At 44.5% G+C, this 25,018-nt stretch overlaps 1 protein-coding gene across 1 annotated transcript; it reads right to left on the bottom strand.

Annotated features, from left to right (window-relative positions):
- Nucleotides 1–22,436: 22,436 nt before the first annotated feature.
- LOC123070606 (50S ribosomal protein L13) lies at nt 22,437–24,577 on the bottom strand. The gene is made up of 4 exons (XM_044493877.1): nt 24,241–24,577; nt 23,519–23,704; nt 23,130–23,300; nt 22,437–22,772 (listed from the first exon to the last, which is right to left on the bottom strand). The coding sequence occupies exons 1-4, from the start codon at nt 24,454–24,456 to the stop codon at nt 22,656–22,658; spliced, it is 690 nt and encodes a 229-aa protein (XP_044349812.1). The 5' UTR covers nt 24,457–24,577; the 3' UTR covers nt 22,437–22,655.
- Nucleotides 24,578–25,018: the final 441 nt, after the last annotated feature.

Below are 25,018 nucleotides of genomic sequence, written 5' to 3' on the forward strand. Positions count from 1 at the left end.
AACGTATCTATAATTTTTATTGTTCCATGCTATTATATTACCCCTTTTGGATGTTTATGGGCTTTATTTTACACATTTATATCATTTTTGGGACTAACCTACTAACCGGAGGCCCAACCCGTATTGCTGTTTTTTTTTGCCTATTTCAGTATTTCGAAGAAAAGGAATATCAAATGGAGTCCAAACGGAATGAAACCTTCGGGAGCATGGTTTTTGGAACGAACGTGATCCAGAGGACTTGGAGTGCAAGTCAAGAAGCAGCCGAGGCGGCCACGAGATAGGAGGGCGTGCCCCCCTATAGGGCGCGCCCCTATCTCGTGGGCCCCTTGGGCGGCCACCGACGTACTTCTTCCTCCTATATATACCTACATACCCTGAAAACATCCAGGGAGCAGCCGAAACACAATTTCCACCATCGTAACCTTCTGTATCTGCGAGATCCCATCTTGGATCCTTCGCCGGTGTTCTGCCGGAGGGGGAATCGACCACGGAGGGCTTCTACATCAACACCATAGCCCTTCCGATGAGTTGTGAGTAGTTTACCATAGACCTACGGGTCCATAGTTATTAGCTAGATGGCTTCTTCTCTCTTTTTGGATCTCAATACAATGTTCTCCCCCTCTCCTGTGGAGATCTATTCGATGTAATCTCTTTTTGCGGTGTGTTTGTCGAGATCCGATGAATTGTGGGTTTATGATCAAGTTTATCTATGAATAATATTTGAATCTTCTCTGAATTATTTTATGTATGATTGAGTTATCTTTGCAAGTCTCTTCGAAATATCAGTTTGGTTTGGCCTACTAGATTGATCTTTCTTGCCATGGGAGAAGTGCTTAGCTTTGGGTTCAATCTTGCGGTGTCCTTACCCATTGACAAAAAGGGTTGCAAGGCACATATTGTATTGTTGCCATCGAGGATAACAAGATGGGGTTTATATCATATTGCATGAGTTTATCCCTCTACATCATGTCATCTTGCTTAATGCGTTACTCTATTCTTTGTGAACTCAATACTCTAGATGCAGGCAGGAGTCAGTCGATGCATGGAGTAATAGTAGTAGATGCAGGCAGGAGTCGGTCTACTTGTTATGGATGTGATGCCGATATACATGATCATGCCTAGATAATCTCATAATTATTCGTTTTTCTATCAATTGCTCGACAGTAATTTGTTCACCCACCGTAATACTTATGCTATCTTGAGAGAAGCCTCTAGTGAAACCTATGGCCCCCGGGTCTATCTCTTATCATATTTGCTTCCAATCTACTTTTATTTGCATCTTTACTTTTTGCATCTATATTATAAAATACCAAAAATATATTTATCTTATCATACTATCTCTATCAGATCTCACTTTTGCAAGTGGCTGTGAAGGGATTGACAACCCCTTTATCGCGTTGGTTGCGAGTTCTCAGTTTGTTTGTGTAGGTGCGTGGGACTTTTGAGGAGCCTCCTACTGGATTGATACCTTGGTTCTCAAAAATTGAGGGAAATACTTATGCTACACTTGCTGCATCACCCTCTCCTCTTCGAGGAAAACCAACGCAAGCTCAAGACGTAGCAGCCCTCAAGGTCAGAATCCTCAAAGCCCTCACGGCAAATTCCTCAGTCTGCTCCTCCTCCTCCAAAGTCCTCAGCTCCTTTGACAAAGTCCTCAGCTGCTCCGACCAAATCCTCGGCACTTGTGCATCTTGCCATGTGCCAAAGGACCACTGGCATCTGCATTGCCTTAGGAGCATCTGCTAGTTCCTCAGCTGCACCAAATTCCTTAGCTGGTCCCTCTCTGCTGAAGAAAAAGGCCACTGTTGGACGAGGCCTTCGACCAAGTCCTCACAAGAAGCAGGTCGCCTTCCAAGTTCCCTCTGATGAAGATGAGGCTGATGATGAAGAACTTGCTGAAATCATCAGAGACAGGCAAGCCAGGGCCGCTAGAGCCAAAGGTAGCAACGTGCCACTACTGTTGGATCCAAAGTTGTTCCTCGACTTCATTGACTTATGGCACAAGGACCCTAATACGCCTTTGCCGGAGATGAATCTCACTCCTGGTCAAAGTCATGTTCTGACTGCCTTCATTGAGGAAGAAAAGTGGAAATTTGAAGAAGGCAGAAGGCTAAAGAAAGCGCAATACAAGAAGCAGTGCTACCTCAAGGACAATGTCCTCACTCTTACCCCTAATCAGCTCATTGCCTTGCAAGCTGAAATCAAGCAATTGAGTGATGAATTCGATGGCTACTATGCTGATTGCAAGGGCGCCAAGGTTTGGTTCGTCAATCTCACGAAGAAATTCACTTCAAGTGCTACTCCTCCTGTGCACATTGAAGTTACACCGGCTGAAGCATCTGCTCAGCCTACTGAAGAACATGCCAGCACTGCTGATGACAATCAGGCTGCTGAAGAAAATGAGAGTGCCAGGGCTGATGACTCCATTCCAGCCGTTGAAGATATTGCCAGGGCATCCACTAGTGGTGCGCCTGAAGAAAATGAAGAAGTCAGGGCAACTGCAACAGTTGCGCCTGAAGAAAATGATCCAAAGTCCTCTGCACCTCCTGCGCCTACCCCAACTCCGATCCTTCCATCTGCATTAGATGTGAAGAAGACCAAGGTTGCAGAGCGTGGAGCTGTGAAGAAAAGGAAGGCATCAACTTCATCAAATCCTTCAGCTCAGAAGAAGATGAAGCCACTGAGTAGTTCAATTGATAACCCAATTGATGTCGTTCTTGTCTCTTTCATGCCATCAAAGACCTTGTTCCGTTTGGTGAAGATTATGTGATTCCCGAGGAATCCGATGAAGAAACTCCTTCTGCTGCATCAACAGAACAGTTGGATGAAGAAATTGAAGTGGATAGAATCCCTTCAACCCCAGTCATCTCCTCACCTATTCCTCAGTTCACTGCTAAAGAGGCAGGTGTTGAAGAAATGGAAGATGAGGATGTGGACATCGGTTGTACCACACCCGTACTGAATGATGACTTTTGGGAAAGTCAGTACCCCAACTCTCCGTTGTTCACTCCACTCCAAGCAATTCCTCAGTCCCCAGCTGCTACTGAAGTGCAAATGGGATCTGAAGAACCACATGCAACCCCATATGTCCATGAAGAAATTCCAGCCACTAGTGTTGAAGAAAATGTAAATGAAGATTTGAAGACCCAGGCTGAAGCTGCAGAAGAGCTTGAAATTCCTCAGCCCGAGGAACCTGAGATTGCGATTCCTGAAGTGGTGATGCAATTGACTGACACTCCTCATCCCAAGCCAAAGGATCCCTTCTCAAAGGAGCAAAAATTCAAGGCTGATGATTTCTTCGACGAGCATGTGTTCTTCACTAAATTCAACCCATATGACAATGCTCGTCTTAGAAGGAAGCGTTTCTGGACTGCCAGCCAGGCCAACTTCTATTCCTCAGTACTCTTCGACAAGGACAAAGTCTTCGACCACGAGCACATTCCTCACGTGGACATGGAATCCATGCCTTGCTTCACACCAGTCCTCGGTATGATTCATGATGCAGGTCTGCTTAACTTTTGCACTGACATCGTTGACTAGAATGAAGATCAAATTCTTTAGTTCTATGCGATGCTGCATATCACTGGTGAAGCAAATGACATCAATACTTGGGTGTTGGACTGGATGACCGAAAACACTCACTACAAGGCACCAGCCTCTGAATTGCTTCGTGCCTTGCCACTCAGTCCTCCACCTGAAAGTGCTTGTTGTCTGTATGATGAGCCTGAACTCACTGCTCACTATATGCAAGTGCTGATGAAGCCGCTGAAGCCTGTTCAAGCCCCAAGGACCAAATTCCTCGTGAAGGAATTGCTCTATGTGCTAAGAACCATCTATCACATACTGACGAAGACTATGAGTCCTATCAAAGGCCATGACTCATCCGATGAAGAAGTTATTGGGATGATGAAGAATATGCTTTTCAACATCATGCATGGCATCCCGATCAATTATCATGATTTCTTCATGAGGACTCTCACAAATGTTGCACTTTCACCGTCTGAGCTGAAGCCTTATGCTCCATGGATCATGAGATTCCTCAGATCAAGGTCTTCACTCAACTACAAGGCTGATTTTCAGAATCACCTCTGCTACTTGCCCCCTATTGAAGTCCTCAAGCGGACAATTTCCTCATCTGATGAGAAGGGCAAGTCACCAGCCGTTATCGATGAAGGCATTCGTCCATTGGATGGTCAGTTCCACAAAGCTGCATCTTACCCCACCAATGATGACTCTGCCACTCATAATTCTGCTGCTAATGCTACCAAGACAATTCCTCAAGCTACTGCTCCTCGTGTGATGACTGACCGTGAACTGCTTATAAGTCTTCACCAGAAGGTGGATCGAAACCACAAATGGGTTAAGCGTCAGTTTGGTTCTATTCTTCACAACATGACCTCTACACATAATGAAGTGAAGAAAAACCACTACTACCTCCATGAAGTATTGGATCGCACCTGGGCTATTCTGTCACATCTATATGGTGAAGAAGATCTGAAGCAAATGGGCTTCAAGGAAGATTTTGACTGGTCTGCTCCTCCGCCGAAGAAATTCAAGAAGGTCAAGGTTCCTTCCTTGGTCGCCAGTTCATATTCTTCATCGCGCACCACGGACGTGTATGAAGACTTGGATGATACTGTAGCAGGCCCTCCATCGACTCAAGATCCTAACAACGCTGGCGCTCCTCCATCTTCATGATATTCTTCAGGGGTGTTAGTCCTCATTTTCAACCCTTTTGGTCATTCGATGACAAAGGGGGAGAAATTTGAGTTAGTCTTCAAGCGGGTCTATCTTATATGGGCGTTTTTTTGCTAAGTTACAACTCTCGTTCTTCTGATGACTTTGCTAGATCGAGTTGTAATCTTAAACTCTATGGTGGCCTGATACTTTTGTTGTGTTCTTCTGCATGCTTATTCATTAATGTTAATGCATGCATGTTGAGTTACATCAGTCACCATATTTCATCATGCATTTCAAATTCTTCATATTATATGTCAAATGCGTGTATGAATTACAAGATATAGGGGGAGATCTCCATGATTATACTCTTCAAGTGTGCATTGCTTCAAAAGCAAATTCCTCACTATGCACATCTTCAGGGGGAGTTCTTCTATATCTTGCAATCAAATTCCTCAATATCAGTATCTACACTTCATATGTTTATCCCCGTTTGAAAACCTAACCTATATTGTCATCAATCACCAAAAAGGGGGAGATTGTAAGTGCATCTAGTGCCCCTTAGTGATTTTGGTATATTGAAGACTTATAGGTTAAGGGACTGATGCGTTTGTGAGTGTACACAGGTCTATAAGTCTATGAGGAGTTTGATATTTATAGAGAAAGTCGACCCCTAAAAATGAAGTTCTTCAACTGAAGACTTTGGATTTCTGAAGAGTTTCTGAAGACTTTGAAAGTGAAGAAATTGGTGTGACCTTGAAGACTTGGTAATCATTCGAGGAACATGAAGCTTGAAGACTCTTGTTTTTACTGTTTCATTTTCTCTTTCTTGAGTCATAGGAAACACCGTACTGTTAAAGGGGGTCGAGGAAATACTAAGGAAAAATTTCCATGTGATGCTCAACTCAAAATCCTACACCTACCAATCCTTTCGAGTGAAGCCATTGGAAATCTCGCACAGTTCAGTCATATTCTTTAGTGACAGAGACGGAGTTCTTCTGGTCTCTGAGAATTTTGTTCTGACTGAGGAGTTAGGAATTCGCCAGTGCAGATTGCCTACAAAGTGAGGAACATGATAGCCCTCAGGTATTTGAGAGTCAAATATTTCGACCGTTGTTGTGCTACGCGCGAGCTGTCCCAAAATATCTACCCACCTAATGGTCATATCACACAAGGGCATTTATGTCTTATCATGTCGGGCTGCTCCCTAGGCTATAAATAGCCGCCCCCTACAACCACTAGCTGGTTGGCTGCTCCGAGAGAAACTGACACTTGTCATTTGATAGCAACCCATCCTCCGAGGACTTTGAGCGAAAATCATCAAGTGAGGAAAACCCAAACCCCAAACGTACAAACCCCAAAGTGATTGAGCATCACTGAAGAGATTGATCCTGCGTGGATCCGGCGCTTGTTTCCTTTGAAGACTGTGCTTCTTCCAGACGGTTAGGCGTCAAGGTCTAGAGCATCCAAGAGGAATTGTGGATCGCCGAGTGACCGAGTTTGTGAAGGTTTGGAAGTCACCTGAAGACTTACCACGAGCGATTGGGCGAGGTCTATGTGACCTTAGCTCAAGGAGAATACGGTGAGGACTGTGTGTCTGGGACTGGGTGTCCTCGAGTTTAAATACTCAGCCGCTCCAACCAGATGTACAACTGAGACAGCAGTTGGAACTGGTCTACCAAATCATTGCCTTCACTGAGCTTACTGGTTCTATTTCCTCAACTCTTTAATTTCCTCATCTCCGTTATTGTGTGCTTGTTCATATCTGTATGAAGACTTTGACTGAAGACTTTCTCAATTTCCTTAGTTCAATTTCTTCAGTCTGTCCGTCTTCATCTTGTGTTATCATGTGTTTATGCTTTCTGTACTCTATGCTTGTCTTCATTTCATCATGATGACTATGCGTGTGTTGTGCTATGCTTACTTTTGAGTACTTATTCCGCTGCAAGTAGTTCTTCATTTAGGAATTTCCTCACCAGCAAATTCCTCAGTGAAGAATTCATAAAAATCGCCTATTCACCCCCCTTTAGTCGATATAACGTACTTTCAAGCGTGCAGTTGTGAAGAAAAGGAAGGCATCAACTTCATCAGATTCTTCAGCTCCGAAGAAGATGAAGCCTTTGACAAGCTAAATTGACAACCCAATTGATGTCGTTCCTGTCTCATTCATGCCATCAAAGGACCTTGTTCCTTTTGGTGAAGATTATTTGATTCCAAGTGAATCTGATGAAGAGAATCATTCTTCTGCTTCATCAGAGCAGTTGGATGAAGAAATTGAAGTAGATACAATCCCTTCAACACCAGTTGTCTCCTCGCCTATGCCTTAGTTCACTTCTGAAGAGGTCGCCATTGAAGAAATGGAAGATGAGGATGTGGACATTGGTTGTACCACACCTGTGCTGAATGATGACTTTTGGGAAAGTCAGCACCCCAACTCTCCAATGTTCACTCCACTTCAAGAAATTCCTCAGTCCCCTGCTGCTACTAAAGTACAAATGGGATCTGAAGAACCTCATGCAACTCCATCTGTCCACGAAGAAATTCCAGCCACTAGTGCTGATGAAAATGTAAATGAGGAATTGAAGACCCAGGCTGCAGCTACTGAAGAGCCTGAAATTCCTCAGTCTGTGGATCCTGAGATTGTGATTCCTGAGGTGGTGATGCAATTGACTGACACTCCTCATCCCAAGCCAAAGGACCCCTTCTCAAAGAAGCAAAAATTCAAGGCCGATGACTTCTTCGGCGAGCACATTTTCTTCACTGAATTCAATCCTTATGACAATGCTCGTCTTAGAAGGAAGCGCTTCTGGAATGCCACAGCCAGGCAAACTTTTATTCTTCACTGCTTTTCAACAAGGACAAAGTCTTCGCCCACGAGCATATTCCTCACGTGGACATGGAATCCATGCCTTGCTTCTCTCAAGCCCTCAGTATGCTTCATGATGCAGGATTGCTCAACTTTTGCTCTGACATAGTTGATTGGAATGAAGAGCTTATTCTTCAGTTCTACGCAACACTGCACATCACAGGTGATGCTGATGATATCAACACTTGTGTGTTGGACTGGATGACCGAAAACACTCATTATAAGGCATCGGCCTCTGAATTGCTTCATGCCCTGCCAATCAGTCCTCCACCTAAAGATGCTCGTTGTCTGTACCAAGAGCCTGAACTCATTGCTCATTACATGCAAGTGCTCATGAAGCCTCTGAAGCCTGGTCAAGCCCCAAGGACAAATTTCCTCGTGAAGGAATTGTATATGTGCCAAGAACCGTCTATCGCATTCTGACGAAGACTATGAGTCCTATCAAAGGCCACGACTCATCTGATGAGGAAATTGTTGGCATCATGAAGAATATGCTATTCAACATCATGCATGGCATCCCTGTCAACTATCATGATTTCTTCATGAGGACTCTGGCAAATGTTGCACTTTCTCCGTTTGAGCTGAAGCCTTATGCTCCTTGGATCATGAGATTCCTCAGATCAAGGTCTTCACTCAACTACAAAGCTGACCTTCAGAATCACCTCAGCTACTGCCACCGATTGAAGTCCTCAAGCGGACATATTTGTCAGCTGATGAGAAGGGCAAGGCACCAGCTGTTATCGATGAAGGTATTCGTCCATTGGATGGTCAGTTCCGCAAAGCCGCATCTTATTCCACCAATGATGACTCTGCCACTCATGATTCTGCTGCCAATGCATCCAAGCCAAATCCTCAAGCCACGGCTCCTCGTGTGATGACTGACCATGAGCTGCTTCTTAGTCTTCACCAGAAGGTGGATCGAAACCACAAATGGGTTAAGCGTCAGTTTGGCTCTATTCTTCACAACAAGACTTCTACACATAATGCAGTGAAGAAAAACCATTACTACCCCCATGAAGTCTTCGATCGCACCTGGGCTATTCTTTCACATCTCTATGGTGAGGAAGATCTAAAGCAAATGGGTTTCAAGGAAGATTTTGACTAGTCTGCTCCTCCATCGAAGAAATACAAGAAGGTCAAGGTTCCTTCCTTGATGGCCAGTTCATTTTCTTCGTCACGCAACAGGGATGAATGTGAAGACTTGGACGACACTGCGGCAGGCCCTACAACGACACACGACCCCAACAACGTTGGCGCTCCTCCATCATCATGATATTCTTCAGGGGCGCTAGTCCTCATTTTTTAACCCTTTTGGTCATTCAATGACAAAGGGGGAGAAATTTGAGTTAGTCTTCAAGCGGGTCTATCTTATATGGGCGTTTCTTTGCTAAGTTACAACTCTCATTCTTCTGATGACTTTGCTGAATCGAGTTGTAAACTTAAACTCTATGGTGGCCTGATACTTTTGTTGAGTTCTTTTCATGCTTATTCCTCATTAATGTCAATGCACGCATGCTGAATTACATCAGTCACCATATTTCATCATGCATTTCAAATTCTTCATATTATATATCAAATGCGTGTATGAATTACAAGATATAGGGGGAGATCTCCATGATTATACTATTCAAGTGTGCATTGCTTCAAAAGCAAATTCCTCACTTTGCACATCTTTAGGGGAGTTCTTCTATATCTTGCAATCAAATTCCTTAGTATCAGTATTTACACTTCATATGTTTATCCCATTGAAAACTTAACCTAAATTGTCATCAATCACCAATAAGGGGGAGATTGTAAGTGCATCTAGTGCCCCTTAGTGATTTTGGTGTATTGAAGACTTGTAGGTTAAGAGACTAATGCGTTTGTGAGTGTACACATGTCTATAAGTCTATGAGGAGTTTGATATTTACAGAGAAAGTTGACCCCTACAAATGAAGTTCTTCAACTAAAGACTTTGGATTTCTAAAGACTTTCTGAAGACTTTGAAAGTGAAGAAATTGGTGTGATCTTGAAGACTTGGAAATCATTTGAGGAACATGAAGCATGAAGACTTTTGTTTTCGTAGTTTCATTTTCTCTTTTTGAGTCATAGGAAACACCATACTGTTAAAGGGGGTCGAGGAAATACGAAGGAAAAATTTCCATGTGATGCTCAACTCAAAATCCTACACCTACCAATCCCTTCGAGTGAAGCCATTGGAAATCTCATACAGTTCAGTCAATTTCTTTAGTAACAGAGATGAAGTTCTTCTGGTTGCCGAGGAATTTGTTTTGACTGAGGAGTTAGGAATTCGCCAGTGCGGATTGCCTAGACAGTGAGGAACATGATAGCCCTGAGAAATTTGAGAGTCAAAATTTTGACCGTTGTTGTGCTATGCGCCAGCTGTCCCAAAATATCTACCCACCTAACGGTCATATCATTGAAGGGCATTTATGTCTTATCATGTCAGGCTGCTCCCTAGGCTATAAATAGCCGCCCCCTACAACCACTAGCTGGTTGGCTGCTCCGAGAGAAACTGACACTTGTCATTTGAGAGCATCCCATCCTCCGAGGACTTTGAGCGAAAATCATCAAGTGAGGAAAACCCAAACCCAAACACCTTCAAACCCAAAGTGATTGAGCATCACTGAAGAGATTGATCGTGCATGGATCCGACGCTTGTTACCTTTGAAGAGTGTGCTTCTTCCAGACGGTTAAGCGTCATGGTCTAGAGCATCCAAGAGGAATTGTGGATCGCCGAGTGACCTAGTCTGTGAAGGTTTGGAAGTCACCTGAAGACTTACCACGAGTGATTGGGCGAGGTCTGTGTGACCTTAGCTCAAGGAGAATACAGTGAGGACTGTGTGTCCTCAGGTTTAAATACCTAGCCGCTCCAACCAGACGTACAACTGAGACATCAGCTGGAACTGGTCTACCAAATCATTGTCTTCACCAAGCTTACTGGTTCTATTTGCTCAACTCTTTAATTTCCTCATTTCAGTTGTTGTATGCTTGTTCATATCTGTTTGAAGACTTTGACTGAAGATTTTCTCAATTTCCTCAGTTCAATTTCTTCAGTCTGTCTGTCTTCATCCCGTGTTATCCTGTGCTTACGCTTTCTGTACTCTGTGCTTGTCTTCATTTCATCATGATGGCTATGCTTGTGTTCTGCTATGTTTACTTTTGAGTACTAATTCCGCTGCAAGTAGTTCTTCATTTAGGAATTTCCTCATCCACAAATTTCGTAGTGAAGAATTCGTAAAAATTGCCTATTCACCCCCTTCTAATCGATATAACGCACTTTCAGTTGTTCAGTTGCAATTTTAGCAAGTGTTTTGTAGCTAGGTTTAGATTCACATTCAGAGTCATCTTCACTTGATGTTTGAAAGTAAGCATTGTGTGAGTTTACCTTGGCACCACGTGCCATGAAGTAGTAGGTGGGAGCAGAGTGATCCTCATCCTTAGCATCAGTGTTGGTGACAAGGCCATTGTCTTCAATGTTGAAGATGGACTTGGCGACATATGCTGAAGCTAGAGCCAGGCTTGCCACGCCGGGATCAGATTCCTCTTCAGACTCCACCTTTGCCTCCTCAGATGCAGGATCCTCTGAATCCATCTCCTTGCCAACAAATGCACGAGCCTGGCTGGATGAGCTCTTCTTGTGTGATGAAAACTCGACGAAGACTTGGAAGAAGACTTTGAGGATTTCTTCTTCTTATTGTCATCAGAACCATATTCCTTGCTCTTCTTCTTCTTCTTCTTCTTCTTGGTCTCATTTTCTCACTGTGGACACCCAGAGATGTAGTTTCCAGAATTCTTGCACTTGTGGCATGTTCTCTTCTTGTGATCACGAGAGGAAGCTTCATCGTTTCTAGAGCTGGATCTTGAGGACTTTTTGAAGTCTTTCTTCTTAGTGAACTTCTGGAACTTCTTCACAAGCATAGCAAGCTCCTTTCCAATGTTTTCAGGGTCCCCAGAACTGCAGTCAGATTCTTCTTCAGATGAGGAAACAACCTTTTCCTTCAAAGTGCGAGTTCAGCCACTGTTGGGACCATAGATATCTCTTTTCTCAGATAGCTGGAACTCATGTGTGTTGAGCCTCTCAATTATATCAGACGGATCGAGAGTCTTGAAGTCAGGGCATTCTTGTATCATCAGGGCTAGGGTGTCGAATGAGCTATCAAGCAATCTCAGAAGTGGCTCGACGATTTCATGCTTGGTGATCTCAGTGGCGCCGAGTGCATGAAGCTCATTTGTGATATCAGTGAGGTGATCAAATGTGAGCTGGACATTCTCATTGTCATTTCTCTTGAACCGGTTGAAGAGATTGCGAAGAACACTAATCCTTGAATCTCTCTAGGTTGAGACGCCTTCATTGACCTTGGAGAGCCAATCCCAGACTAGCTTCGCAGTTTCCAGAGCACTCACTCGACCATACTGTCCTTTGGTCAGATGACCACAGATGATGTTCTTGGTAGTCGAGTCCAATTGAATGAACCTCTTTAAATCAGCAGCAGTGACACCTTCACCGACCTTGCGAACGTCGTTCTTGATGACATACCAGAGGTTGACGTTAATGGCTTCAAGATGCATACGCATCTTATTCTTCCAGTAGGGGTAATCAGTGCCATCGAAGACAGGGAACGCAGCGGAGACTTTGATTATCCCTACAGCCGACATAGCTAAAACTCTAGGTGGTTAAACCGAATCACACAGAACAAGGGAGTACCTTTCTCTGATACCAATTGAAAGTGCTAGTTATCGACTAGAGGGGGGGTGAATAGGCGATTTTTATGAAAGTCTTAAAAACACGAGGGCTTTGAATACAAACATAAGTAATGAACCTATTGATATGCAGCGGAAGGTAGACTACACTAGACAAGCCATAGTCAAGTAAGCAATGAAGTGAAAGCACGAAGACTATCAGCAGCTAGGTAGTGAGGATCAGGATGGAAATTAGTATGAAGCCAAACAACAACAGTGTTCACACAGTGAAGACAATCAGATCATGGAGGGAGGCAATGACTTCACGAAGACAAACTTTAAGTAAATAGAGGTAAAGCATAGAACCGGTTGCTTGGAGAGGACAAGGATTTGTTGGACCAGTTCCAATTGCTGCGACAACTGTACGTCTGGTTAGGGAGGCTGAGATTCAACTCAGAAAACCGCGTCTTCACCTTATTCCCCTTGAGCTAAGGACACTTAGTCCTCGCCCAATCACTCTGGTAAGTCTTCAAGGTAGACTTCCAAACCTTCACAGACTTCGTTCACCGGCAATTCACAATGACTCTTGGATGCTCAGAACGCGATGCCTAACCGGCTGGAGGATTCATAGTGCTCAAGTGTAACAAGTCTTCAGATCACGCGGACAGAAAGACTTCAGTGATGCCTAACACTCTTTGGCTCTGGGTGTTTTGGGCTTTGTCCTCGCAAGGATTTCTCTCTCAAATACTTCGGAGGTGGGTTGCTCTCAAACGACAAAAGTCATGTACTAACTCTGAGCAGCCACCAATTTATGGTGTACGGGGTGGGCTATTTATAGCCAGGAGGCAACCCGACCTGATTTGTCCAAAATGACCCTCGGTCACTAGGGAACTGACACATGTCCAACGGTCGGATTTCAAACACGCACGACAGCTTGACTTGGGCTACAAGTAAAGCTGACTCATCCAACTCTGGATAAGATTTGCTCTCATTGTCTTCGCTCGAAGACATAGGATTTGGTTGAGCATCACATCAGTCACTCTGACTTTGTTCACTTCGATCCCACTTAACAGTACGGTGGTTCCTATGACTCAACGAAGAAGAAAAGGAAACTACGAAACAACTATGTCTTCGCACTCCATAGTCTTCTCATGTCATAGTCTTCAACGTGAATATCTTCAGAGACCACCATTGTCTTCAATGTCTTCACACATTTTTAGGGGTCATCTCTGGTAGGTAAACCGAATCAATATGGACTACTACATGTGTTATCCTGCAATTCTCACAAACACATTAGTCCCTCAACCAAGTTTGTCGTCAATACTCCAAAACCAACTAGGGGTGGCACTAGATGCACTTACACTAACTCGCAGATAACATATTGGGCTCTTATAGGCGCCGGCGCACCGGCCAAATTGTTTGGGCCGGTCGAGCCCCAACCGTTCGATTCGAAGACTGGGCTCTCGTACAGTTTCTTTCTTAAAAAAACGAATCTCGCGAGCACATCAGGAAAAAAAGAAGCAGCAGGCGCCGCTGCCATGGATGAGCGAGCGCGACCAACTTCAAATCACCACCGATCGCGGCCCCTGCCGATGGTCACCGCTGGTCGCCGCCCCCCGTCGATGGTCGCCGCCATCGCTGCCGGTGGCCAGCTCCACACATCTAACATCGGCACCGTGGTTGTAGCTCTGGTGGCGACGATTGCAGCTCCTATGGCGAGGGCCATAGCTCGCCATCGTGCTCGTCGCCGCTCACGCCTGATGCCGCAGCTCGTCGGTCACATCTCACCACCGTAACATCGCGGTCACCCATTCCAGCAAAAACGAGCGCCCGTTCCAGCAAACTCGAGCAACGGTTGTAGCAAAAAATCCAGACGCTGGCTTGTGCAATGTGGCAAAAATGCAAATACACTGGTTGTAGCAAAATCGAGCAAGTAGCAAAAAATCCAAATGTTGGCTTGTGCAATGTGGCAAAAATGCAAATACACCGGTTGTAGCAAATTTTGACACCGGTTGTAGCAAAAACCGATGATGACCATGGTGACCGGCGAGCCCTGATGCTCCGGCAGGAGGTTGTAGCTCCCGGCGTTGCCGATTGCATCTCCCCATGACGAGGTTGCAGCTTCCGATGCCATCAGTGCCAGCATCCCGCGGCCGTGAGCTTCGACGTTGCAGCTCGCTGCGCAGTGGCCGTTGCAAATTTTGACACCGGTTGTAGCAAAAATTGATGGTGATCGTGGTGGCCAGCGAGGCCTGATGCTCCGTCGACGGGGAGTTAATTGCACGTTGGTACCACACTTGCGCACCTACTCACGAGTCAGTACCACTACTCAAAAGTTTTGCAATTCAGTACCAAATCAAGGCCTAAGTGGTGCATACCGGGCTAAGGAGCGTATAAACGCGTATTGACCGCGTATCCGACAGGTTGGACCCGCATGTCAGGTCACACGCTAGCCGAATCGGCGCATGGACGGGTCGCTGACTAGGACGAGTCGGACCTAAAGGGCTAGGTCGAACCGAGCCACTGTTTCGAACCCTAACTCTCGTTTCCCTCTCCTGCTCTTCCTCGTGCTCCTCTCTAGCAATGGCGACGGCGATTCTGGGCGGCGGTGGTGTAGGCGCCGGCTCGAGCAACGGTGGCGGTGTGGGCGGGTACGGAGATCTTCCTGGCCTCGGGGCCGATGCGCACCCAGGATTGGCCGAGGGCGATGGCGACAGTTCGTCGTACTACTCCAGCGGTGGCGAGGAAGAAATGGAGGAGGCCCCGCTGACCATGGAGCACCACCTGCGGATAGCAGAGATGTGGGTCGCCAACCCTTTCACGAGCCATCACTGGACCCATGGATGTGGTGGAGTGCTGTAAGTTCTAGTCCCTCTCCTCTGTTCTTTCTTCCAATTTGGGGGCTAGGGTTAGTGTTGGGTTAGTGGTACTGAAAATGTCTAAATTTGCTGCCTTGTAGTGTGGATGATGCTATATGGGATGTTAGGATTCACTTTGATACCCTACATAATTTGGATAGGAAGATTTGCAGTTCTGATGTCACTTTTCTGAATCTGTATGCACTATTGCATACACAAGGATTTACATTCTCTGATGAATTGTATCACATGGAGAACACATGCATAGGAGAGCAGAGAGAGCATGGCCTAGACTTGATTGACACAAACATTAAATTGCAGCAAGTTAAGAAGCAGCATGATCATACATTAGTTCTGAATCTGTTAGTTAGAGCAACAGCCACTGACAGTGCTGCTAGTCTGAGAAATGCTAAACTGCAAACCATTATTTATGCACCACTAGTTGTGTATGATCTCAGTGAGACAGATGTGCTTGCTATTGATGACCAAGGGGTTGTTTTTCATAGTCAGTGCAGTAGCAGTACCAATGTTGAAGCTGGTGGTTTTTGCACACAAGAGAGCAAAAACCTAGGTAAACAAAAGCTGAAAGTTGTGATGGAGGATGAAGTTTTGTTGGAGGAGGGATATTACAGTAGTGATAATTCAGAAGGGGCATATGACAGTGACAACTACATGGAGAAGTACAGGATTTCTCAAGACACAGAGATAATAGATGGAAAGAGACAAGCAGATAAGGAACAACTAGCAGATGATGAAGATGGATATCCAGATGATGATTTAGAAGAGGGGGGAACAACTGCATTATGAGGGTGATGCTAAGGTTGAGGATCTGTTTGAGATGGAGGAGAGGGAGGAGGAAGAGAGGGGGGATGAAGAGATGGAGGAGAGTGTGAATGTGGAGTTAGCTCCACGGTTACAGGTAGAACCTCCAAAGAAGAGGCAGAAGCTGAAAATTAGGAGGTGCCCCACCACTAGAACACATTCTAGTGTTGTAAAGGAGGTGAAGCCAGATTTCACTCCTTCATCAGATGAAGAAGAAACTGGTTGGCTGCAGGATAGTGAAGATGATGGGCATGAGCCACTGCAATTTGTCCTAAAGAAAAGCAAGAAGAGTAGGGCACAGAAAAGAAAACCTAGGATATGGTTCAATGAGAAAATGGAGCACCCACACCAGCAATTATGTAAGTACATGTGCTTCAAAAATCAGCAGCAATTCAGAGATGTTCTGTTGAGCTTGCACATTTCACAGTCAAGAGATTTCATATATCATAGAAACTTTGACCAAAGGATCATTGCATGTTGCAAAAATGAGCACTGTCATTTCTACATTATTGCTATTGTGATCAAAGGTGAAAAGACTTTTGCTATAAAAAAATGAACCTGCAACACACTTGCCCTACCACTACAGAGTCATCAAGGGTTAGTGCAAAGTGGCTTGCAAAGACATATGAGCCATTGTTCAGGTCTGATCCAACCACTAGCATACAAACTCTGATTGATGCCTGCAATGAGAAGTATGGTGTTGAGGTTCCTAAGCACATGGCCTATAGGGCCAAAAACCTTGCTGTGGAAGCTGTCTTAGGAGAGCACAAGAAGCAGTATCCCAGGCTAAGGGACTATGCAGCAACCATCATGCAGACAAACCCTGGAAGTAGGGTTGTAGTTACAACTCTAGTTCCTAAAGCAATAAAAAAAGTACCACATCCAGGGCCAAGGTTTCATGCAATGTTTTTCTGCTTAAATGGAGCAAGGGAGGGATTTCTCAATGGATGCAGACCTTTCATTGGTTAGTTAGTTGTTTCTTTGCTTTATTTTCTCTAAAAAAATCTTTAGTTTATTTGCTATGTACTGACTTAATTGGTTCTTTCTTTTTGCAAAACAGGTGTTGATGGATACTTTATTAAGCTGACCACAGGTGCACGGATCCTTGCTGCCACTGGCAGAGATGGAAATAACAACATTTTTTCAATTGCATTTGCCATTGTTGGTCAGGAGGATACAGCTAATTGGTGCTGGTTTCTGCACCAACTGAAGATATGTCTAGGAGGAGAAGCTGGCCAATTTGGTCCTTATACTATCATGTCAGATAGACAGAAGGTAAGTACATAGTTTGTTGTGTGATTTCAGTAGCATAGTTTGTTGTCTATCTTCAACTATATATGTAGTCAGTAGCTTAGTCTGCTGTGTAATTTCAACAGGGCCTACTCAATGCAGTGAATATAGTCTTTCCAAACTGCCACCAGAGATATTGTCTTAGACACTTGTATACAAATTTCCAGAATGCTGGTTTAGGGGGGAAGATCTAAAGAAATGCATGGATAATGCCAGCTATGCTTACAATGAACATAAGTTTAATATTGCTATGAATGATTTGAAAAATGAGTGTGAGGCTTCTTGGATCTGGCTTAATGCAATTCCTAAGAAAACATGGGCTAGGCATGCTTTTGACACTAACTACAAGACAGATTTGGTTGTTAACAACCTATCTGAGGTGTTCAACAAGTATATCCTTGATTTTAGGAAAAAGCCTATTAGGACTATGGTTGATGGTATTAAGGACAAGCAAATGGTGAGGTGGCATAGGAATAGAGAGAGAGAGGAAAGGCAGCTTTCTGGGAGATCACACCACATTATGCTGAGAAGCTAGAGCTGGAAAAGGAGAGGGCCAGATATTGCAAACCCATTCAAGCTGGTGTTAATTTATGGAAAGTGACTAGTGGGCAGCAAACACACCCTGTGAACTTGGATAATCATACATGTGGTTGCAGAAAATGGGACCTGGGTGGCATACCATGCAACCATGCAATTTCAGCAATTAACAAGGCCAAGAGGTTTCCACAGGACTTTGTTTTTAAATTCTTCAAAAACCCATTTTATGTGGCAGCATATGAACCTATGATCTTTCTTGTTCCTGGTGAACATGACTGGATAAGGACACCTGGACCAGACATAGAGCCACCAGAATTTCATGTTAGGAGAGGAAGAAAGAAAGAGAAGAGGATCAAGGGCAAGTTTGAAGTGCCCAAGCCAAAGGACAGCAGTAGAATGGCCACAATAACATGCTCTAACTGTGGTCTCCAAGGCCATAGATACACCAACTGCCTGAAACAATTGAAACCAGATTTGGCTATGAGGAAAAACAAGCATGTGGTAATAACAATCTCAACACTTTGTATTACTTGACTAGTGCATTTGTTAATATTTTTATGTTGACTACTAATACCAATCTCACTTCTTATTGCAAGACACCTGCAAGATCACAGCAGTAGCCTCCACCTGCAAGATCACAGCAGCAACCTACATCTGTAAGATCACAGCAGCAGCCTCCAGCTGCAAGATCACAGCCTCCACCTGCAAGATCTGGTGCAAGGTCTGGTGCAAGAACTGGTGCAAGGTCACAACCATCAACTAGTGGTGCAAGGCCATTCACTGCCCCAAGATATGCAACTCCTTCTACATCTTCTGCACCAAGAAGTCACACTGGTTGGATGACCTGGTTTGGTGCCAGTGGTAACAATTGAGTGTCATGAGCTGTTGTTTCTCAAAACAATGTAATATTCAATGTTTTGTGTCCTGAACCATGGCTGGATGCTTAGGTTTGACTGTACTGAACCAACAAGTCAAACTGGTTGGATGCTTATGTTGGATGACTATGTTTGAGTGTACTGGATTGCTATCAACTATTGGCAATGTTATGCTATTGGCAATGTTATGCTATCAACTATCTTACCTGAGTTAATTTTAATGCTATTGGCAATGTTATGCTATCAATTTGGCAATGTTAAGGTTTGATGATGAGATTTGATGATTAGTGTTATTGGTAATGTTAAGGTTTGATGATGAGATTTGATGATTAGTGTTATTGACTAACCACTATGGATTAGGGGGTTCTCTCCGTCGACGGAGCCAAAATGACTAACCACTATGGGTTAGGGGGTTCTCTCCGTCGACGGAGCCAAAATGACTAACCATTATGGCTTAGGGGGTTCTCGACGTCGATGGAGCCAAAATGACTAACCACTATGGCTTAGGGGGTTCTCGATGTCGACGGAGCCCAAATGACTAACCACTATGGCTTAGGGGGTTCTCTCCGTCGACGGAGCCTAAATGACTAACCACTATGGGTTAGGGGGTTCTTTGTATCGACGGAGCCTAAATGACTAACCACTATGGCTTAGGGGGTTCTCGACGTCGACGGAGCCAAAATGACTAACCACTATGGCTTAGGGGGTTCTCGACGTCGACGGAGCCAAAATGACTAACCACTATGGCTTAGTGGGTTCTCTCCGTCGACGGAGCCAAAATGACTAACCACTATGGCTTAGGGGGTTCTCTCCGTCGACGGAGCCTAAATGACTAACCACTATGGCTTAGGGGGTTCTCGACGTCGACGGAGCCAAAATGACTAACCACTATGGCTTAGGGGGTTCTCGACGTCGACGGAGCCCAAATGACTAACCACTATGGGTTAGGGGGTTCTCGACGTCGAAGGAGCCCAAATGAGTAGACTAACCACTATGACAGCAACTATGACAACAACTTAAAACATGACAAGCAACTCAAATCATAAAGGATAGCTTGATGCAACCTACTTAATAGATTCTTACACAACATACTAGAGTTCAACTTAGGTCACAACTTAAAGCAACAACATAGTTCCAACTTAGTTCACAACTACACATCCATAGTAGATAATTTAGTTCACAACAACACCATAACTTCACAAAAGGTGAGCAAAGCAAGCATTCTTCTTCTTCATGTTGATCTGGATCTTGCTCTTGCTCTTCCTCTTCATCTACATCTTCATTCTGACAAGATGTCCAGGATCCCCTTCAATTTCTGCTTGTTCTTCTCCTCTGACTTCAACAGTTCAGCAATCTGAATCTTTAGCCGATCCCTCCTTGCTGTGAGCTTGTCATGCCCCTTCTTGAGATCACCCATGTGAAGGAGCAGCTGGGTGTTCTCCTGGATGAGCTTTTCCTCAGATTTTTTGAGTTCATCAACCTGGAAATGCAGGTTCCTGGTGGATGTACTAAGCACTTCCTTCTCTTTTAGATGATTGAACTTCAGGTTATGGATGGCAGTGCCTTGAGATTTTGTGATGTTCATCAGTACTTTATACTTCTCCAGCAGCTTGAAGATCTCTGCATCTTTCTTCCCCATCTCTGTCTTCATGTCAGATACAACTGTCTCAAAAACCTGCACATTCTGCATCTTAGCCTGCAAATAGCTGAAATCTACCATCCTATCCTCTTGAGCATTGAACAGTTGGTGCACATCTTCAACCAATTTGTCATAGTTGGCCTCTAGATTATTTTTTTCTTCTGTCAAATGGTGAATAGTGAGTGAACTCTCCAGGTTATCCTTCCTCCTATCACTCTTGATGTCATGGTACATTTCCCATAACTTCAACAAGGCATTCTGCAATGTAGGAGGACACTCTGGATCAACCCAGAGAACAATACCATAGTTGTCATCTTCCTGCAATATAAACAAACATAGCATGTGCAAAATCAATCTCCTAGGCAAATTATTTAAGTAATAAACTCTGAGCAACTTGCTTTAAATAATAACTGAACTTTGAGCATCTAACTTTAAACAATGAAATAAAAATCAAATCAACTTTAAGCATCTGCCACTGAATTAAATAATGAACTTTAAGCATCAACTTTTAGCATCTTTGAGCAACAACTTTAAAGAATGAACCTCTGACACTAAACACTAACTGAATTTTGAGCACCAGACATTGAATCTCTCTGACATTATGCAATCAAATAATTTGCAAATTGAGTACTCTTGTGAACTAAACAATTATCATCTGCACTGCAAACTAAGTTGTTGCCCAATTATAAAATTACTGGCCAAATTAAATATACATGGAAAGCATCAACACATTTTCTAATCCAATGATTAGCATCAGTACTACTAAATGACCATCACAGCTACCCAATTAAACTAGAGTACTCATTAAACAATGTGCATCAGCACATGGCTAGATTAAAGAACATGAAACCAATGCACTGGACAATTCTATGCACATGGCTAGATTAAACAATACAATTAAAACAGAGATTTGTACAGAATCTTACACTCTTAGGACAGACTAAGAACCTCCTGCCCGTGTTAAATGCTTCAAATGCTACATGCCTCTCAGCCGCCACACCATGCTAATGGCAAAGAACAATGGGTGTTGTCTCAGTGCCACTGTAGTCTTGGTCTTCAATGCTAGCAGGGATCTACAGGAGCAAAAGGAAGAGACAATCCCCAAATCAAATCAAATCCCCAAATCAGATAACCTATCCTAACCCTAGCTCTACAACTCACCCGGTAATGCATGGCTTTGTCGTCGGAGAGGTTCATGTATTGCTCGCTGGAGTCCTGGCTGATCTCGTCCTCCATGGCGCGATGGCGAGCCGGTTGAGGTGGCGGCGGCGGCGGCGGCGAATCGGAGATAGGAGGGAGAGCGAGAGTGAGGACCGACCGAGCCGACCGAGCCAGTTTTGACCCACCGCACCGCACCAGTGTCGTCCTAGTCAACAAACCGAGCACGCGCCGATTGGCCACCATGTCACCTGACAGGTGGGCCCGGTCTGTCAGATACATGGTCAATACACACTTATACGGCTGTCAGTCCATTTTGTAACAGTTAGACCGAATAGTGGTACTGAACTATGACATGCACGAACAATGGTATTGACTCGTGAGTAGGTGCGCAAGTGTGGTACCAACGTGCAATTAACTCGTCGACGGGAGGTTGCAGCTTCCCACGACGAGGTTGCAGCTCCCCACGATGAGGTTGCAGCTCCCCGCGATGAGGTTGCAGCTTCTGGTGCCGGTAGTCCCAGCTCCGCCCAGCCGCAGTCGTAGAGGAGGTGGAAGAAGCACCCCCCAGCTCCGCAGTAGCACCTTGCTCGTGTTCTTCCCCTCGCCGTCACAAATTTAGGGGTTGTTTTGGGGGGAAAAGGGACCGGGCTTCTCTCATCGAATTACAAAAGCACTAGTGGATGAGAGGTAGGGGGTGGGTGCGCGGCCATGTCCAGTTCCTAGTAGCAGCGGAGACCAGTGGCCAACAAGAGGAGAGATCCATGGAGGAAAAACGAGACCAGGGAGAAACAGAGAGAGAATGACGGGAGGAAAAGGATAAGGAAGGAAGGAGAAAAAGAAGGGGGAGGGACAGGCATGGGCCACACAAAGAAAACATGCGGACGCGGGGGAGGTAGCGCGCACCAGCGATGACACGTGGTGACGCAGCGAACGACCGGCGCAAACTCGGCCGGTGCGCTGTTCCCAAACATTTACCTAACATATTTTTGTACGAAACTGCAACGAGCCTACCTCACCACTGGTCAAAATTTACACCTTCCAAAACTCAGATTTTGGATTCCATGAAATCGTACCATACGACATAATTATGACCGAAAGGAATCGAAAGCTTTTGCAGAAACATAATTAAATTACAAAAAAGTTACACACCACTCTTGTGGACAGATGACATGAATGTTCGGGTCACGCTCCTAACACTGGGCGGGGAAGCACGGTTGCTGTATCTTTTCTCAATATCCAGGGGTTCTCTAGCCAGACTTCATTATTCTTTTGTCTCTGATGGGCAGCGGAACAGGTTTTTGAGCCACATGCGGGTGCTCTGATCCTTTGTACACCTTGAGGTGGGTAAATAGTCTTCTGCCCAGCTGCAAAATGGTTCAAAGGTTGAGAAGATCACAGAGAAAAAGAGTAAATTTGGCGAACTGAGAAAACCAGCACTTAACAGGAGAGTAACACGAGATATTTTCTAGCTAACATGGACATTTCAGAGAACACAATCCAATACTTGTTAGCCGGGTCATCCGAGCACTTAAGTTGAGAGCAAATATTTTGGACTGGGTGTAATTCCACATTCATGCCAATGGCAAGGTAAAACTTATTGGCAATATTTAATTAAATAAATTTATCTGCATTTCTAATTCTTGGTAAACTTTGGGGCACACAAAATACCTGATGCAACCAACTAGGTAAGAACTAACAGATGCCAAGAGATGATTTCTTACCCTGCCCTTAGGAAGCATGCCACGCACAGCATGTTCGATAATTCTCTCCGGAATCCTTTTCTGAAGCTGATCAAAAGTTTCTTCTTTCATTCCACCGGGCCGTCCAGAGTGCCTTTTATAGAGCTTCTGTGACCTCTTTTTACCAGAAACAGCAACCTTCTCTGCATTAACCTATGTAAAACATATAGTTCAGTATGTCAGCTCAGCAATGTGCAGTAATTTCTGTAATGAAAAGCCACATTAACATGATGATATAATATAGGTTTCAGGAATCAAGATGGGTTTAGGTGCTTATTTTTTCCTCCCGCTAATTTTATGAACTTATTTGCCTTGAAAAGAACACTGCTACGGTATTCTGTAAACACCATACAAACTACTTCGGTGCGTACCACAATAACAAAAGCCCCCATGTCCACACTTGGAGTGTATGTGGGCTCATTTTTCCCTCTCATATGCACTGCGATAGCAGATGCTAGCCTGCCAAGAATCTTGTCCTCTGCATCAACAACATACCACGTCTTCTCGGTAGTTACGTGATCAGCAGCCTTAGGGTACCATGTTGTGTTCCATATGTCCTGCGAATTAAATTGATTGATCAGATTACTACACAGAAAAGGTTACACACACACACATACACAAGCAAGCAAGCCATGATACCAATACACCGGTGGAACATAAACAAGATAGTCATGCTGAGATCTTAATGAGCATAAGCACTAAACAGAAACATGGGTGGCCACGATGAGCCAATGCCGCATTTGTTTACCAGATGTAACAAACCAGTTTCTACCATATTAGCTTCATTCTTGTGTTAATTCTCGTAAAGTACCACTCCTGTTCGTTTATTTCATTTCCCAGAATCCTCGTTCACCACAAACTATGAGCAGCTAATTTTGGCAGTTGTATGTATCATCATATGTACTACGTGAGCATTGTATAGTGACATGTGAGTCTGTGATAGACTAATTATAATTATGCGGATTGATGAAACTGAAAGGAACCATTTGAGAATTTCAAACCGAAAAAAGTCGTACAGCATAGCTACTCTTTTCCTGAATATGAATCGCAGCACTAGGAAATAGAAGAAAGAGATAAGAGTGGGGGCTCGTACGGGTCCGCAGAGCTCGTCGCCCTCGAACATGAAGCGCTGCTCGCGGGGAACGAGTGCGGAAAGAGGCTGCCGCTTCTGTTTGTCGCTCTGCTCGCACCGCACCGTGAGGCCAGCCGGGACGGCGCGGCGGGGCGCGGGCCTCGCCGCGCGGCGATGGCGCCTATCGCCGGCGAATGTGGAGGAGAGGAGCGCGGAGGCGGAGATGGCCGTAGCCATTGCAGCGGCGGTGTCCGGACCTAGTCGGGGGTGGGTTCACTGGAATGCCACTGGCATTTCCTTTCGAGGAGGCGAGGCGGGGAGAGTGGAAGCGGATAAGAAGGGGATAGGAGGAGAGAGAGGGACGGAAAGAGGAGGAGATGGGCTTTGCTCATGGGCTTCCAAGAAAAAGATTTGCCAGTGTTAAATAAGGAGGTTTCTACTATATTTTCTCATCGTCATCGACAAAGAAAAAAAAAGCCATTTTCTTCAAAAAATGTTGGCATATCATCGGAAATTCTCTTTGCAATGAAGTTCTTTTGGCTATTAATAACAAGGTAATTCCTAAAGGGTGGAATGATACTGTTATTGTTTTAATCCCAAAGGTCGAAAGTCCAGAAAAAATTACCCAGTTTAGACCTATCAGTTTATGTAATGTTCTTTATAAGGTCATCTCAAAAATGATAGCGATGAGACTGAAGCATGTTCTAGATGACATAATTTCACCTGTCCAGAGTGCCTTCGTGCCAGGCCGTATGATTACTGATAACATCCTCGTGGCTTATGAGTGTATGCATATGTT

Source organism: Triticum aestivum, chromosome 3B, assembly GCF_018294505.1.
Source record: "Triticum aestivum cultivar Chinese Spring chromosome 3B, IWGSC CS RefSeq v2.1, whole genome shotgun sequence".
NCBI lineage: Eukaryota > Viridiplantae > Streptophyta > Magnoliopsida > Poales > Poaceae > Triticum > Triticum aestivum.